Source organism: Phodopus roborovskii, unplaced genomic scaffold, assembly GCF_943737965.1.
Source record: "Phodopus roborovskii unplaced genomic scaffold, PHOROB, whole genome shotgun sequence".
NCBI classification, from domain to species: Eukaryota; Metazoa; Chordata; class Mammalia; order Rodentia; family Cricetidae; genus Phodopus; species Phodopus roborovskii.
In genome coordinates this window covers 586,642-601,636 of record NW_026126461.1, presented here as the reverse complement: position 1 = coordinate 601,636, position 14,995 = coordinate 586,642, and the positions used below count along the sequence as shown (strand labels likewise).

At 54.4% G+C, this 14,995-nt stretch overlaps 2 protein-coding genes across 3 annotated transcripts in view; one reads left to right on the top strand and one right to left on the bottom strand.

The window, feature by feature from the left end:
- Positions 1-14,995, top strand: part of Pde6d (phosphodiesterase 6D) — a 137,183-nt gene that overhangs the window by 57,137 nt on the left and 65,051 nt on the right. The gene's annotated exons all lie outside the window — the stretch shown is intronic.
- On the bottom strand, positions 56-4,174 carry Ptma (prothymosin alpha). Of its 2 annotated transcripts, none has more exons than XM_051190712.1 (5): positions 3,929-4,174; positions 1,689-1,760; positions 1,371-1,467; positions 1,020-1,093; positions 56-804 (listed from the first exon to the last, which is right to left on the bottom strand). In XM_051190712.1, the coding sequence occupies exons 1-5, from the start codon at positions 3,971-3,973 to the stop codon at positions 757-759; spliced, it is 336 nt and encodes a 111-aa protein (XP_051046669.1). In that variant the 5' UTR covers positions 3,974-4,174; the 3' UTR covers positions 56-756. The 2 variants fall into 2 exon arrangements, with proteins under 2 accessions (XP_051046669.1, XP_051046670.1); XM_051190713.1 differs by having other exon boundaries at positions 1,371-1,464.

Below are 14,995 nucleotides of genomic sequence, written 5' to 3'. Positions count from 1 at the left end.
GAAGCCAAGTCTCACAAGAACTAGTATAGACGGAAAAATGAGGCTTGAGACACCATTGTTAGAACAACTCAGCAAAATAAAATTCCGGTTTATTGTTGGACATTGTTTCACACATACATCAAACAGGCCAAAAAAAAAAAAAATAAAACAGCAACTTCATAGACAAAAAAAGGAAGGAAAAAAAAGAAACCTTTTATCTTTGGCCTTTTTAACCATCTCATACAAACCAACTACTTATAGTACAGCTAGGTACATACACAAAAAAAAGTTACTGGAATGCTCGGAATAAGATTGTTTTTTTGTTGTCGTTTTTGTTTTTTTTTTACAAGGTTTTTTTTTTCTCCTTTTGAGATTATAATGAACATGGTCACACCACAAGTAAGGTCAGTAAGTAGGACAGATCGCTCTGAAGGCTGGTTTGGTCACCCGTTATCATTAAAAATGGCTGACCCCCTAACAATATGTACAAAAATATAAAATGTAAATAAAAAATACAAACAAATTTTCCTTTTAAAGTATTTTTAAGAAAAAAAGCAGGGCCTTGGAAGTTTTGGTTCTTTCCTCCCCTGTTGCAAATTCATGTTGTGGTTTTGGTGGGGTGGCAGAGAGCGCATGTCATCTGTGGGTGGCACTGCCCGCTATGGGCGGGCGGGGCCTGCTCCTCTACTCGAAGGTGACCACGTTTAAATTCTGAGACGGGAAGTGGAGGGTGAATAGGTCACGGTGGCCTTAAGTTTAGCTTTTCCTTTCTGCTGTCTAGTCATCCTCATCAGTCTTCTGCTTCTTGGTGTCAACGTCATCATCCTGTACAGAAAACAGTTTTATCAGCCCTGTCACTGCAGCTCCAAAGAAAGCAAGACTAGTCCAGAATTCCATGCCCCTCCCAATCTCACAAGAAGTAAAGCAGGGGTGATGGGATATCCCACTCAGAATCACTGCTGCCCAAACAGAAAGCCAGAACCAGCCTCAAGCTTTTGTACATCAGGAAAAATCTCACATCCCAAACCAGCAAGGCCTACCTCATCATCTTCAGCTACCCGCTTGCCCGTAGGAGCCTCAGCTTCCTCATCTTCATCTCCATCCTCTTCCTCACCTAGAGAATGAATCAAGAGCGACATTAACCATTGTCCTCCAACCACAGCCATCATCACTGGCCCTGACCTGTCTGTGCAACCTGCCAAAGTGGTCAGGCCAGGAAACAGATCAAATGAGGGAACTGTCCAGAAGAGGGCGGGATACTGGACTAAAATAAAAATTCAGCCTTGCCCCTTTCCAGTACACTACTGTTGAATGTGGTCCACTTGCCCAGAACCCAACCTCTTCTTACAGAAAAGGCCAAGGTAGGAATCTGAGGAAATAAGACTACTCACCATCACCTTCTTCCTCCTCCTCCTCTTCCTCCCCACCTTCTTCCTCTTCTTCATCTACCTCATTGTCAGCCTCCTGCTCCCCGTTTTCCTCATTCTGCTTGACAGAAAAGACACCTGACATTAGCCACTTCCAAAGCAGGACTGCATGTCTAATTCACCTTGCCTTCACCAAGAGAAAATGCGCACACCATACAGCTAACCATGCCACCTCCCAAATTTTGGGAGGTTTAACAAGAATCTGCCTGATGCTCCAACACCATTCAGCACTGAGTTAAGTAGAGAGCAGAAGCAGAAGGCTCTAGCGGGGTGGGCACTCACAGCATTCCCATTGGCTGGTGCGTCTCTTCCATTCTCTGCCTCCTCCACAACTTCCTTCTTCTCCTTCAAGTCCTTCAGAAGGAAGAGGAAACCCGTTAGACTTCGGAATAAACAAGGCCAGCCAAGGTGCTGAGGGAATGAGGTGAAGTTGGTCCATGACTACTGTTGGGAGTCATGGCTACCCTGGGGAATGTCAGAAGGATGGGTCATAGTAGATAACCTAAGGCCCGCGGTCCATCTATGATTTCCATCTTCTAGACAGAATCAATTCAAATGCCGATTCAAGCTTCCCAGCTACCATATGGTACCACAGCCACAAACCCGACAGGCCGGGCAGACAGGCTAGGGAACTGTCGCCCTCACCTGCACGCCCTTCGCTGCCTGTTTCCAGCTAGAGGGAGCTCCACCCCTCAGAAACCCTTCTTGGAAGGCGGTGGCTCTGTGCCGTGCCATAAATAAATAAGGTAGTGGAGGGAGGAGCCTGTCGATGGTGGGGCACTCGGCTCAGGGATGGATGTGAGAATCCGGATAGGGAGGAGGCACCACGGCCGCTGAAGGCCAAGACTTGTCCAGACCGCACGTCCCAGCAGCCCAAGTTCGACATAGGGACCTCCCGGCCTCCATGGCCCAGAACGTATAAGCTGGCACTCTGGGAACTGTAGCTTTTTGGAGCCACACCGATGGGTAACTTTTTCCACTCGTGAGGCTGACTTGACCACCCACCCAGGAACAGGTACAAGGTGAGGCCAGGCCGCGCTCCAGGCCTGCCTCACCTGTCGCGTTGGAGGGTTCGCACCCACCAGAAGAACCCAGCCTAGGACCCCAAGGCGCCCGCTCCCGCCCCCTGGCGGCCAAAGCCCGGGGGAGTGAGTGGGGGCGGGGTGGCAAGGGCGCGCAGGCGCACAACACTCACCCAGCTAACTACGCGCGCGAGCCTCGGCACGCACCGCGCGCAAAGAGCACGTGGCCCCGGGGCGCCCGAGTGCACCCCGGGCTTGAGACCCGCGCTCGTCTAGGCGAGCGCGGACTGCAAGCTGGAGAGCGAGCTACGTGACGCCCCCTGTGGCCGCCACGGCGAGGGTCGCCATGCGGCTTCCGCCTCCAGTTTTGGCGCGCAAAGTCCCGCGGGAAGCCACGGGGGACTGGGAGCTCCCCAGCTCCGCGGCTCGAGACCGTCGGGGGCGCACTCCCCGGGGCGACACGTCGGGCCTCAGGGGAATTCACCTTAGACAAACTCCCGCCGAGGCCCGCGTGGGGGAGGGTGGCAGCCGGGCGGGCCGGTCACTCCACAGGGGCGGCCGGGCGACGCTCCAGGAGCGCGCGCTCCGGGTCGCCCGTGGAGGCGGAGATGCCGGGGTCAGGCTCGAGAGACACGGCGGTGACTCGCACGAGCCTCCAGAGCAGAAGCGGGCGCGAACACCGGGATGTCTGAAAGGCCGGCCGGCCGCGGCCGCCTCCAGGGCCCGCGCCGAGGGCGGAGACGCTGCGAGCGCGGGCTGCTCGGCCGCCGGGGACGCGGCGCCGCACGCTAGCCGCTCCGCCGTGCGGCCGCTTCACTTTCCGTTTCCTCCCCCTCGGGCGCGTGGGCTCGCCGCCCGGGCCCACGCTCTCACCGCCGGCGGCTGACCGCAGCGGAGCGGGCCGCCGCCGCGAGGGACCACCCTCCGCGGCCACCCGGGGCTGAGGCGAGGAGCCTCCCGCGGCGCGCCGCCCCACCCGCGCCATTCCGGGTCGGCCCGGACGACACACGCCGCCGGGCCGCTCCAAGGCGCGAACCCGGGCGCCTAACAAAGAGCAGCGCGGCCCCCCGAGCCCGCCGGCGCCGCATACGCGCCCCCCACACTTCCGACCGCCGACGCGCCGGAGTTTCAAAGTTATTTCCGTGCGCCGCGGCCCCGCGACCCCCCGCCCGGCCCCGCTACTCCCCGCTGCCGCTCGCACGCGTCGCAAACAAGTTTCGAGGGTGCGCGGGCTGCGCCTCCGCGTCGTCCTGCTCCCCCCCCCGCGCCCGGTTCCGCGTCGACCCCCAGGCCATTGGCCCGCTCCCGACGGCGGCACGAATGCCCGCGCCGCGCCCCCTCCCCCGCACACAAAGAGTAGGTGTCCGGGGCCACCGCGCTGCGGGAAGGTGGCGGGGTCCTCCCGGGAAGCCGTCACGTCACGGCGGCCTCTGCCCAACCCGGCCGCCACGCGCCCGGCACCGCGCGGACCCCGAGGGGGCGGGCGGCGTCCAGCCTCACCTTAGTGGTGATCTCGGAGCTGGTGTCCACGGCCGCGTCTGACATGGTGGGGCACGCCGGTGATCCGCTGCAGCGAGGGAGGAGAGAAACGGGAGTTCGAGGACTCTGGCGAGAAAGCTGCCGGAGTCCGCCGCGGAGGAGGAGGAGGCGGGCGGGAGGCGAAGGTGGCTGCAGCGAGCGCGGAGCAGGACCCGGGAACAATGCAAAGATGGCTTTTCAGAGCAGCCAGTGGGGGACTCACGCGGCGCCCGAAGCTTTAATATAGATTAGTGGGCGGTGCTCAACCACCCTAGTCGCAACGCGATTGGCTGGGCGCAGGGAGCGGGCGTCCTCCCATTGGCCCGATCCCGAACAATGGGCAAGTGAGCTTAAAGCGGCAGTGCCTCAGCTCGGCGCGCGCTGCGCAGCGCCCCGCCGCACTGTCATTCAGCCGCTTGCATTTGTTGCGTCTCGGCTTGGCCGAGGAGGGGGCTCGTGGGCGCGCGCTCTCCCACGCGCGCTCCCGCGGCGGCTGTTTTGCTAAGGCTCTGACGCAGACGACCAAAGCGCGGCAAAGCAGCCCGCCCAGCCCCCGTCCTCCCCCTCCCTCGCGCCTGCTCGGAAGGGGGGGCGGGGAGGGGAGCAGCAGGCTGCCCGCGAGGGAGGGGGAGGGGAGGGCGAGTGCTGGGCGGCGCTTGCCCCGGGCGGTGCCCCGCGTGGCTCCCGCGCCCACGGCCGGCCCGCACCCTCGACCAAGAATTGTCACAGTGCAAGTGGGCGTGAATCCACCGGGGACAGACACTCCCGCCCCGTCCTCTTTTTTCCCGCCGCCTCGAGGTCACCAGGCAGTGACACACACACACATCCCGCCGTCCAGGGACACACTGGGGGACAAATGTGAGGAGGGACTTGACGCCCGGTGCGACATTCTGCCCTCGAGCGGGACAGCCCCGCGGGCCTCGCCGCATGGCGGTGTCGGCGCCTCAGGGGCTCCGGTCCCCGTCCGCTGGGAGAGGGCACTCCCGTTGCGACAGCCCTGACCATTTTCCAGAGCCCCGCCCGGCCATCGAGTTTACCCCTTTCCCTTACGCCGGGTGCGCCACTGAGGGAAAGTAGCCTCGAAGGCCGTTAGGGCTAGTCCCTGCGGGGCGCCTTCAAACTTGAGGAACCACGCGGGGCTTTGAGAAAAGAAGACCCATAAAGATGCCACACTCAAGATGGCGATGGGCTCGGCAAGCGTGGCGTGACGTGGCGACCCGGCTCACGGGGACACCTTAAAAACGCTAGGTGACTCCTTCTTTATCCCAACTGCAGCTGGCTGTCGAACTGAGGGATTTGTTTGTGAGAGACAAGACTAGGGTGACGGTAAACGGGCCCCGAGACGCGACCTTCGCCACACACAAGATGGCGGCGGCGAGCGTCCGGCCGTGTGCGGCCAGAAGGGGGCGCCCGACACGGAAGGCGGGACTTCGGCGAACCCCGCGCGCACTGGCTGAGAGTGGCGGGCGAACACAAAGTTGACGCTTTGCGCCCCGCCATTGGCCGCCCCTGCCGCCTGTCTCCTGAGGGGCCGTGGGTCGGGCGTGGGGAAATCCCGGAGTTGGGAATGGGGCGGGCGGGCGGATGGACGCCGGGTTCCGTGCAGCTCTGAGGTCGAGGCGAGGAGACCGAATTGCCCTTTTCGGGTCCCTTGGGCGCTTGCGCCCATCCCCAGCGGGAGGCCCCGAGCCCGAGGAGAGCGGGCCAGCGCGCGGTGTGGAGGAACCGCTGCAGTTGGACCCGGGGTCGCCCTCACGCCGCACGTGGCCGGCCCCGTCCCCGCGCGCACGTGCCAGCCGCGCCAGCCTGTTTGGGTGTCGGCGGGGCTTTTCCTTTAAGGAGAATGCCTTGCCGCCGCCCTTTGGCCCGCTCCCAGGCCCCTTGTCCAGTGGTCGCCCTGCCCCGGGGCCCCTCGCGGGTGTCTCCTGGGAGCACGCTAGCGGCTGGGACGGGCCCTCTCCCCGAGTCGCTGCCTCGGCGCGCTGCGTTCCACAGGCCGACCCTGAGTCGGAACTCTGCCCCACCCCCGCCAGCTGCCTCTACTCGGACAGGGACCTGGGGCCACTGCCCACAAACTGAGCCCGGCCTAGGAGCTGTGGAGGGCCTGGGCTTCGTGGTCCACAAGAAAGGAGAGTGCCTTCTTCCTACCCGGGCTTATCCTTATGCTCCTGTCACTCTCCGGGGCTTTGTTTCCTCTACAAAACCCAGGTGTTCGAAGAGCGCCGCCTAGGTCACAAGTGCCAAGCCTTAGCAATTGTGGCTTCTGAGTTCACGCCTGAACAGTAGAGCAGGTTCTGGGTTGGGGAAGCTGAGGGTGGTGGGGTGGCCATCCCTGAGAAGCTGGATGAGTATGAGCTCCCCTCCAAGAACCGCTCTATCTGTTCTTGTGCCCGTGCTCCAGAAGCCACCTAAACTCAAGCGCCATGTCTGCCACCCTCTGTGTTCAATGACAGTGAGTGTTCAGCTCGTGCAATTAGAAAAACAAACCCGGAGGTTCTAGAAAGGGACCGAGTAAACCCGGGTGGGAGCTCTGGCTATGCCAGTATGGTTGAGAAGATCCCCGGGACTGGAGTCACCTCTGGGCCAAACTGCTGCAGTTACTGAGGCAATGGAGGGCCAGCCCTTTCCTCCCGTCACGGTTGTTCTGCCCCTCCAGCTTTCCTTCCTGTCTCTTCACTTGCACTCATCCATGCTTCTTGAGCCTTTGGAGGCTCCAGAGGACGTAAGGGACTTCCGTGCTGTTGCCCAAGTCTCTCAAAACAAGCTGGGGAACTCTAGGTCAGTTCAGACAGCCCCGCGGTGTTGGGGGCCTGCCTTAAAGCTGTTCTGTGTTAGGTGGCCCAGATCGCCTCAGGCAAGTTCACTTTTAGGGAATTTTCCTAGGCACACCTCTTGTTGCTTTATACATTCCCCAGCAGGCCTGACTCATTTTTATTGTAACCTACGTGGCCCTGTAGGTGCTTAGCCCGCAGCCTAGGCTTTCTCCTAAGCCATTTCCAACATATGTATACCTTATTGATTATCTCACATTTCTGCCTGATACCCAGAACATGACATCAACTACGTTTTTTTTTTTTTTTTTTTTTTTTTTTTTTTTGGGGAACTGGCTCAGATTTGGGGACTGCCAAAATGGTGCCCAGGATAAAGGTGCTACCCAGCCTGAGCACGTGATCTCAATCGCTAGGGTCCACATGGCTGAAGCAGAGAACCAACTCCCATAAGCCTCCACTGACCTCCATGTGTGTTCCCTTTCCTCAAATAGATACATGTAGCTTTTTTGTTTGGTTGGTTTCATTTTTCAAGAAAATTTTCTCTATGTAGTCCTGACCAGTAGATTCGACTAGCCTTGAATTTAGAATTCCACCTGCCTCTGCCTCCTCCTACTGTGATTAAAGGGGTGTACCACCATGCCTGGCCATATACATATAATTTTTTAAATTAAAATTATATTTGGATTAAAGCTGCACAAATTCAGGCCCAGCCTTGCTGTTTGCTGGTTGTGTAAAATGAGGTGAGCCACTTCCTCACCTCCAAACCTAGGCATGGCATCACAGTTCCTATTGGGAACTGTGTCACTAGATATTCAGAAAGAGCTGAGAACAGAGTCCAACACACTCAGGAAAACAGGCTTTCAGGATACCGCCTTCCATCTGCTATCTGTATGAGTTGGTTTGCAGGACTCTGGCAAAAAGGAACAACGTCTTCAGCGGATTTTTCTCATGTTCAGTGGCAAACGAGGACGATGTCTTCACTGGGTTTCTAAAGCCTGTGATTTAGTGCCCAGCACGGCTGGCAGTGCCTCTGGCCCCGAGGAATGATGGAGTCTGGGAGGTAGCCACAGTGGAACAGGCCTCAAAAACTCCCGCCTTGCCGCCCTTCAAAACGCCTGGAGTTTCAGGCTGTGGTTTCCTTGCTCAGGCATCAGGGCCTGGGGAGCTGCCAGCTGCCTTTCAACCCTCCCGCCTCGCCAGCGGCACGATTGTGTAAGAGCACTGCCCCCCAACACACACACACACACACACACACACACACACACACACACAGTGGCTGCTCTCTCTAGCAGGCCTGGACCTGCCCGCCCTCACTGTCCTCCCTGGGGAGCTGGGCTCCAGGCTGCTGTACTCACAGGTCTGGCCACCCTGGGAAGCTCCTAACCATCAGGGGGAGGGTGGGGAATGCCTTTTGACATTTGAGGCCTCCTCTCAAAACCAGTGCCAAAGCCTGCAGAGCCTGGGTGCTGGCGGGAGCCTAGTGAGGTAAGGAAGCTGGAGTAGGTGAGTATGCAGAGGCAGGAACCATAACTCCTAGGTACAAGAGCGCTGTCCTGCAGACTTCCCATACAAGTGCCCCCTGCAGAGACCCAGGAATCTTATGCCTGCCTTGTGCCATTTCCCGGCCTCCTTCCCTGCATCCCAGCTCCCAGTACCTATTTGCATAGCTGAGTTTGTGGGTGTTTTTTGCTTAAGCTCTGGTTACATTGGTGAGTGGGTGGGCCCAGACTCACCTCAGGATAGCACAGGAAGATGCTGGGGAGCTGGCAGGCACCTGGGTAACCACCTTGGAAGGCCTGTGAGCCACTGCATCCCACAAAGTAAGTTCCCAAGGGACCTTAAATTCAGCAGAGGCTCTCCACACTTTGGCCTTCCTGCTATGCTGCCCAACTTGGGAGCACAGCAGGAGCCCCCAAAACAAGGGGGAGGCTATTGAAGTCACAGGGAGGAGCCAGAGCCATGGAGATGAGACACTCAGGCTCCTCAGAACAGTCAGACCTTCCAGGCATGTTCTCTGATTTTTGTTTTGTTTTGTTTTTTGTTTTTCCAGACAGGGTTTCTCTGTGGCTTTTGGAGGCTGTCCTGGAACTAACTCTTGTACACCAGGCTGGTCTCTAAGTCACAGAGATCTGCCTGTCTCTGCCTCCCTAGTGCTGGAACTAATAGCATGTGCCACCAACGCCCAGCTGATGTCCTCTGATTTTCACAGGGACAAAAATTTAGAAGTGTATGCACCATGCATGAAAAGCTCTTGCTATCCCCACGCCTGAATCATCTGAACCATGTTGTCCTACCATTCCTTAGCGCTCTCTGGCCTCGGAAGCTGTGGCAGCTAGGCCCTGAATTGTGACCATTTACTGGCCCTTTGCATCAGCTTTCACTTTGGTTGTGGGACTTTGTGTGAAGCTGATATGTAAGGTTACCTCAAAAACACCAACGGATGGTTGCTGTGCGCATGGCTTCTCATAATCCATACTTGGCTAAACAATACAGTCTATTTCATAGGGAGAGAGCCCCGTGGCATACCAACTCTGCTGCCTGCTCAGAACCCCATGGCTCTGAAGCTCAAAATCTTTGACCAAGATATGTTTTTGAGGTCCCCAAAGAATTAAAGATCAACCTCCTTGTTAAAATTTTCAGGATGAGTGGGCACAGTGCTACACACCTTTAATCTTAGCACTCAGGGGGCAGAAGCAAACTATGAGTTTGAGGCCAGCCTGATCTGCATAACAAGTTGTAGGCCATCCAGAAACACGTAGTAAGAGCCTGTCTTAAAAAATATTCTTCTGTTCAGGCAGTGGTGGCCCATGCCTTTGATCCCAGCACTCAAGAGGCAGAGGCAGGCAGGTATCTGTGAGTTCGAGGCCAGCCTGGACTACAGAGTGAGTTTCAGGAAAGCCAAGGCTACACAGAGAAACCCTGTCTCAAAAAACAAAAAAACAAACAAAAAAAAATTGTTTTTTCTTTTCAGGGTGATAAGGTATGTTCCAGAACTTTTTGTTTTTTTACACAAGTCACACTATGCTCAATATGACTGAGTCTGGGAACTGGAGAAACGCTTCAGCTGTTAGGACTACTGGCTGCTCTGGACATTGTAGTACACACCTTTAATCACAGCAATCTGGAGGCAGAGGCAAGTGGATTTGCAGAGTTCAAGTCCGGCCTGATTTACAGAGAGAGTTCCAGGACAACCAGAGCTACCAAGAGAAAAACCTGTCTCAAAAAACCAAAAAAAAAAGAGCCTGACTGCTCTTTTAGAGGACAGGAATTTGATTCCTGGCTCCTACATGATAGCTCACAAAAATCTGTAACTCCAGTCCCAGGACATCTGACACCATTTTCTGGCTTCTGGTACACAGATATAGATGCAGACAAAACACCCATACACATAAAAATAAATAAAAATCATTTAAATAAAAAAAGGAAAAAAAAAAAGACTGAATCTGGATAAGGGACATCCATGACAGGAGTAAATATGTTCTGAAAACCTACATAGTAAGTCCCAGGCCAGCCAGGGCTACATAGTGAGACCCTGTCTTTAAAAAGGAAAAAAAATGTTAAAAGACAAAGGGGTGGAGGAGATGCCTGCTCTGCAGGCATGGGAATCAAAACTCAGATTCCCAGCACCCACACAGAAGATGGGCAAGGCAGTACCAGACAGAGACCACAGATCCCTCGGGCTCACTGGCCAGCCACCCTGGCCTAATCAGTGAGTTCAGTGACAGACCCTATCTCATAAACAAAATGGAGATTTATTAGAGAGAAGACACCAGTGTCAACTTCTGGCCTCCAGGAATACACAGTCACACTATACACACATACACAGTACACCACAGAGATGGGTGGTGTTCATCTTAGAACCCTAGTTTAGTTACTTAATAGAAATCAGCTCCCTGGGAAACTCACCTGGCCAGACTCCTCAGGGCTCTCCCGGCCCAGCCCCAGCCTCCTCCTTGTGCCTCCACTCTGGGCCAGCAGGGGGACTGGAGGACTCATTTCCAGGCTCTGTTGACCAAGATTCTAAGCAGATCCCTGTCCTCTGCCACCAGGTTCCCTGCTGAAATGCAAGGGGATCCCTGGCACTGACAGCCACGTTAGCAACCTGTAGGCACAGTGTACTGGGGACAGAGGATGGGTCTGGTTCCTGTTCTCCACTAAGTTTCATCAAGAATCGATCATTGCGGGGGGTGGGGGGGGGTGTTCTGTGAATAAAGTGCTTGTCGTGCAAACCTAAGGACAAGAGTGACACATCACTCATGTCAATGTTGGGTGGGGATGGCTGCCTGCCTGCCTGCCTGAAGTCCCAGCTCGAGAGAGGCAGAGACGGGATGTCTGAAGCAAACTGCTATTTAGACCAGCAAGAGACCCTGCCTCCTAAAGTGAAGAGTGATTGAGGAAAATACCTGATATCCAACCTCTGGCCTCTACACATGTACACGTGTGTGTACTTACACACCTGTGAATACTCCCCCCCACACGCCCAAAAAAGGAAATGATTATTCAGACTGAAGATGTAACTTGTCGGTAAGACCATCTAGCATGCTTAAAGCCCTGGGTTCAATACCTGGGATCATCCTCATCACAAGTTCTAGCCCAGCACCATAGTTCACGCCTATATTTCTAGCACTCGAGAAGAGGTGGGGTGGCGCATTACCAATGTTTCCAGGACAGGTCTATGGCCACACCACCCTGAACGCACCAGATCTCATTTGATCTTGGAAGCTAAGCAGGGTCGGGCCTGGTTAGTACTTAGATGGGAGAAATGCAGGACAGCCTGGACTACAGGGTGGGACCATCTCCACAAGAAAGGGGAGGGGGATAAATTTCCAGTGCTCTGAATAAGAAAGGGGATTAGTTAGGCTTGATATTCAACTTAGACCCCTCCCCCAGGGTGCTGAGAACTGAGTTCTGGACCAGTAAGAAAAGAAATAACCATAAGAGGAAAAAATGGGGCTTTGAGACGATTTAGCAGGTAAGGCCCTTGTCACCAAACCAGACAAGATTAAGTCTGGTCCTTAGGACCAATGTAGTAGAAAGAGAGAGCTGACACCTGCAAAGTGTCCCCTGAGTGCACATGCACTGTTAGAACACACAATAAATAAATAAGATAAAAGGGAAATGACATCCTACAATTCTGCAGTGAACCTCTACAGTCAGGGCACATGGGAAAGAGTTTCTGGGTAGAGAATGGAGGCCTAGTAAGTGTGATGGCATACCGTCTATAATCTCAGCACTGCCGAGACTAAGAAGGAGGGTCATCACAAGTTCAAGACCAGCCTGGGCTACACAGCAGGGAGGAAAGGGGAGGAGAGAAAAGCTGGGGGATGGAAGGACAGCCATGGTCAGAACCAGTCTAATGTCACCATTTCCTTTACACTGCCTTCTAAGTGACTGGGACTGTGGCTCACACCAGCCCTGAAAAGACAAGAAACCAGATCAAACCTAGGTGGCCTCGAGAGCTTTGGAGGCTGCCCTGGATCTTGCTCAGTAGACCAGTTTGACCTAGAAGTCACAGAGATCTACCTGCCTCTACCTCCCAAGTTCTGGGATTAAAGGTGTGCGCCACCACCACCCAGCCCAGGGCACTTTCTTATTGTCACCAAAAGCATACCAGAAACATTCTACTACCCAGGGATGCTGGCACATGCATATAATCCCATCACTCGGGAACCGGAGGTCATAGGACGATAAAAGTTCAAAGCTAGCTAGCCTTGACTACATAGCAAGTGCTAGGCCAGCCTGGGCTGTCACAACCTGTCTCAAAAAGGAAAGAGAAGAAAAAAGGAAGCTTACTAAGAAACAAATGTACACAAGACGGTCCCTTGGGGAATTCCATGGCATCAGGAAACAGTGGGCAGCATCCACCACAAGTTGTCCAGGCTAGCTAAATTGCACTCTGACATGGTGCACACTCCCTTAATCTCAGCACTTGGAAAGCAGCAGCAGCAGCAGGGGGCTCTTTGAGTTCAAAGCCATTCTGATCTACACAGCAAGCTCCAGGACAGCCAGCAGTATGTAGACCCTCTCTCAAACAAACAAAAGCCTAAGCCATACTTATTTCTTCACAGACCCTCTGGGTCTTATGACCACTTAATGGCATTTCAGTGTCCTGTGTCAGAGACCCAGCCTTGAGCTGCAGCTCCAGGCCCTGGGACACGCCACCCTCCCACGGCCACCCGCCACCCAACACCCCCACACACCCTACCCTTCCTTCCTCCCTTGTCCTTTACGTCTTTTGATAAACTTTAGAGTCTAGTCTAAGTTAATAAAAGTGGTCATTAACCAAACTGGAGCCCTTTATACCTAAGCAGCTTCTCACAGGTTATAACGCTCTGGCTGGGAGCCAATCTGGAGAGGTGGGGACCATTTCAGGGAAGAGAAAATGTAGCTGTCAGAGGACACTGGTTGGGATGAAGATGGGTCATCCCATGCCCTCAGCCACCCAGCACCCCAAAACTGTCATTCCCAACATTCCCCTGCCTGAGTGCATGGAGTTCGGGACTTCTAACCCTTTTTCCCTTCTGGGCTACCCCTCTTCTATCCATTCCCTCCCCTCCCCTGCCCTCCCCTCCCCACTCCCACACTTGCTATCTGTATGTGCATGTGCGTCATCGTCGTGTGTCCTAAGCCCAGAGTTGGTGCATGCTAAGTGAGCATTCTATCCTCTCTTCCTTCTCACAGTTCTCTTGCCATCTGGGGGACTTTCCAAAAGGCTGTAAAGTTCACTATTTAAGAGTGGTTGAAAATCAGGAGCCAGGCAAGTTGGCTCATGCCTGTAATCCCAGCATTTGAGAGACTGAGGCACCAGGGCTGCCAAAAATTTGAGGCCAGACTAGATTACATAGTGTATTCCAGGTCAGTCCAGAGTCCAGAGTGAGAACATATCAAAAAAAAAAAAAAAGCCCTCCTCAATAGCCCCCTTCCTTTCTCCCACACAGAAACACATGCATCGCATCTATACCAAGTAGATAGTGTTTGGCTCTTCATCAGACAAAAGCAATGTCCCTGGACCCAGCTGTGGTGGCTCAGAAGGCACAGGCAGACGGAGGATTCCTGAGAGTTTGAGGCCAGCTAGGCTACCCACATAATGAACCTGGACCAGTGAAGGATCCCTGTCTCTAAAAAAATAATCCTTGAGCTGTCAGCAAGCCACAGAAGCTTGAAGCATGGGACATCCAATAGTGTCCCTGGCCATTTCCTGGGGCTGTCAATCTGAATATTCCATGGCAAGACCTAAGTGACCACGCAGAGAACCTGTAGGTGGGAGGCAGAGGCTGCAGGAGAAGAAGTTCAAGGCCATCTTCAGCTACATCTGAAGTTCAATTTCACAGCCAACCTGGGATACATAAAACCTTACTGAAAAATAAATAAATACATGCTAGCAAAATGACCCAGTGAGTAAAGTGCAAGCATGATGACGCAGGTTCAAGTCCTGGAACCCATGACGGAAGGAGAAAACAAACTCCCGAGAGCAATCTTCTGACCTGCGCATGTACACCTTGCCATGGTGTACTGGATGGTGGCCTCATGCACAAACGAACTAACAAACAAGTAACCTATTACTTAGCCCAGTACCCTTTGCTTCTAGAACAAGCTCCTTGGAGAAGGATGTAGACATGTGGGGCTTGCATATTCCGGTGCAACACAGAAAAGATACACAGACACACACACACACACACACATGCTATGAAACCCAGCTGCCCTTGAAGCCTACAGCCTTTGCGTGCCGCTGAGCTCCTGGAAATGGGTGCACCAGCTGGGCCCAGGTGAGCATGATCATGGACAAGGTGGGAGAGAGCAAAACAGCTCTGCAGAGCATCATGGAGAACAGTTGGCTTTTCTGGGAGCCCTGTCACATCTGGAAAACCAAGGACCACAATGAGTAATCAATGGCAATGACCCTTCTTAACATTCAGATCTCAGGACAGTTGCTTTTATTTCTTTCTTTCTGTTTTGCTTTTGGTTTTTGTTTGTTTGCTTTGTTTTGTTGAGATAGGGTCTCATTCTGTTAGCTAGGTTGGTCTTCAACTCATGGCAATCCTGCCTCTGCCTTCTAACACCCACAACACCCAGCCCATGAGGATGGCTTTTCAAGAAACTGTGGCCCTGTGATTGGTTCTAGTAACGATGAGGTCATTTCACACTGCCCTGGTGCTTCTAGCTCTGCCTTAGGTCCCCTCCCAGCGGTCTTCAGTCATCTCTGGGCCCTGAGCCAGGCCTCATCAGATGCTGGACATGTTGGCCCCCTGAGCTTTCTCCCCAAATTCCCACCCAGAAC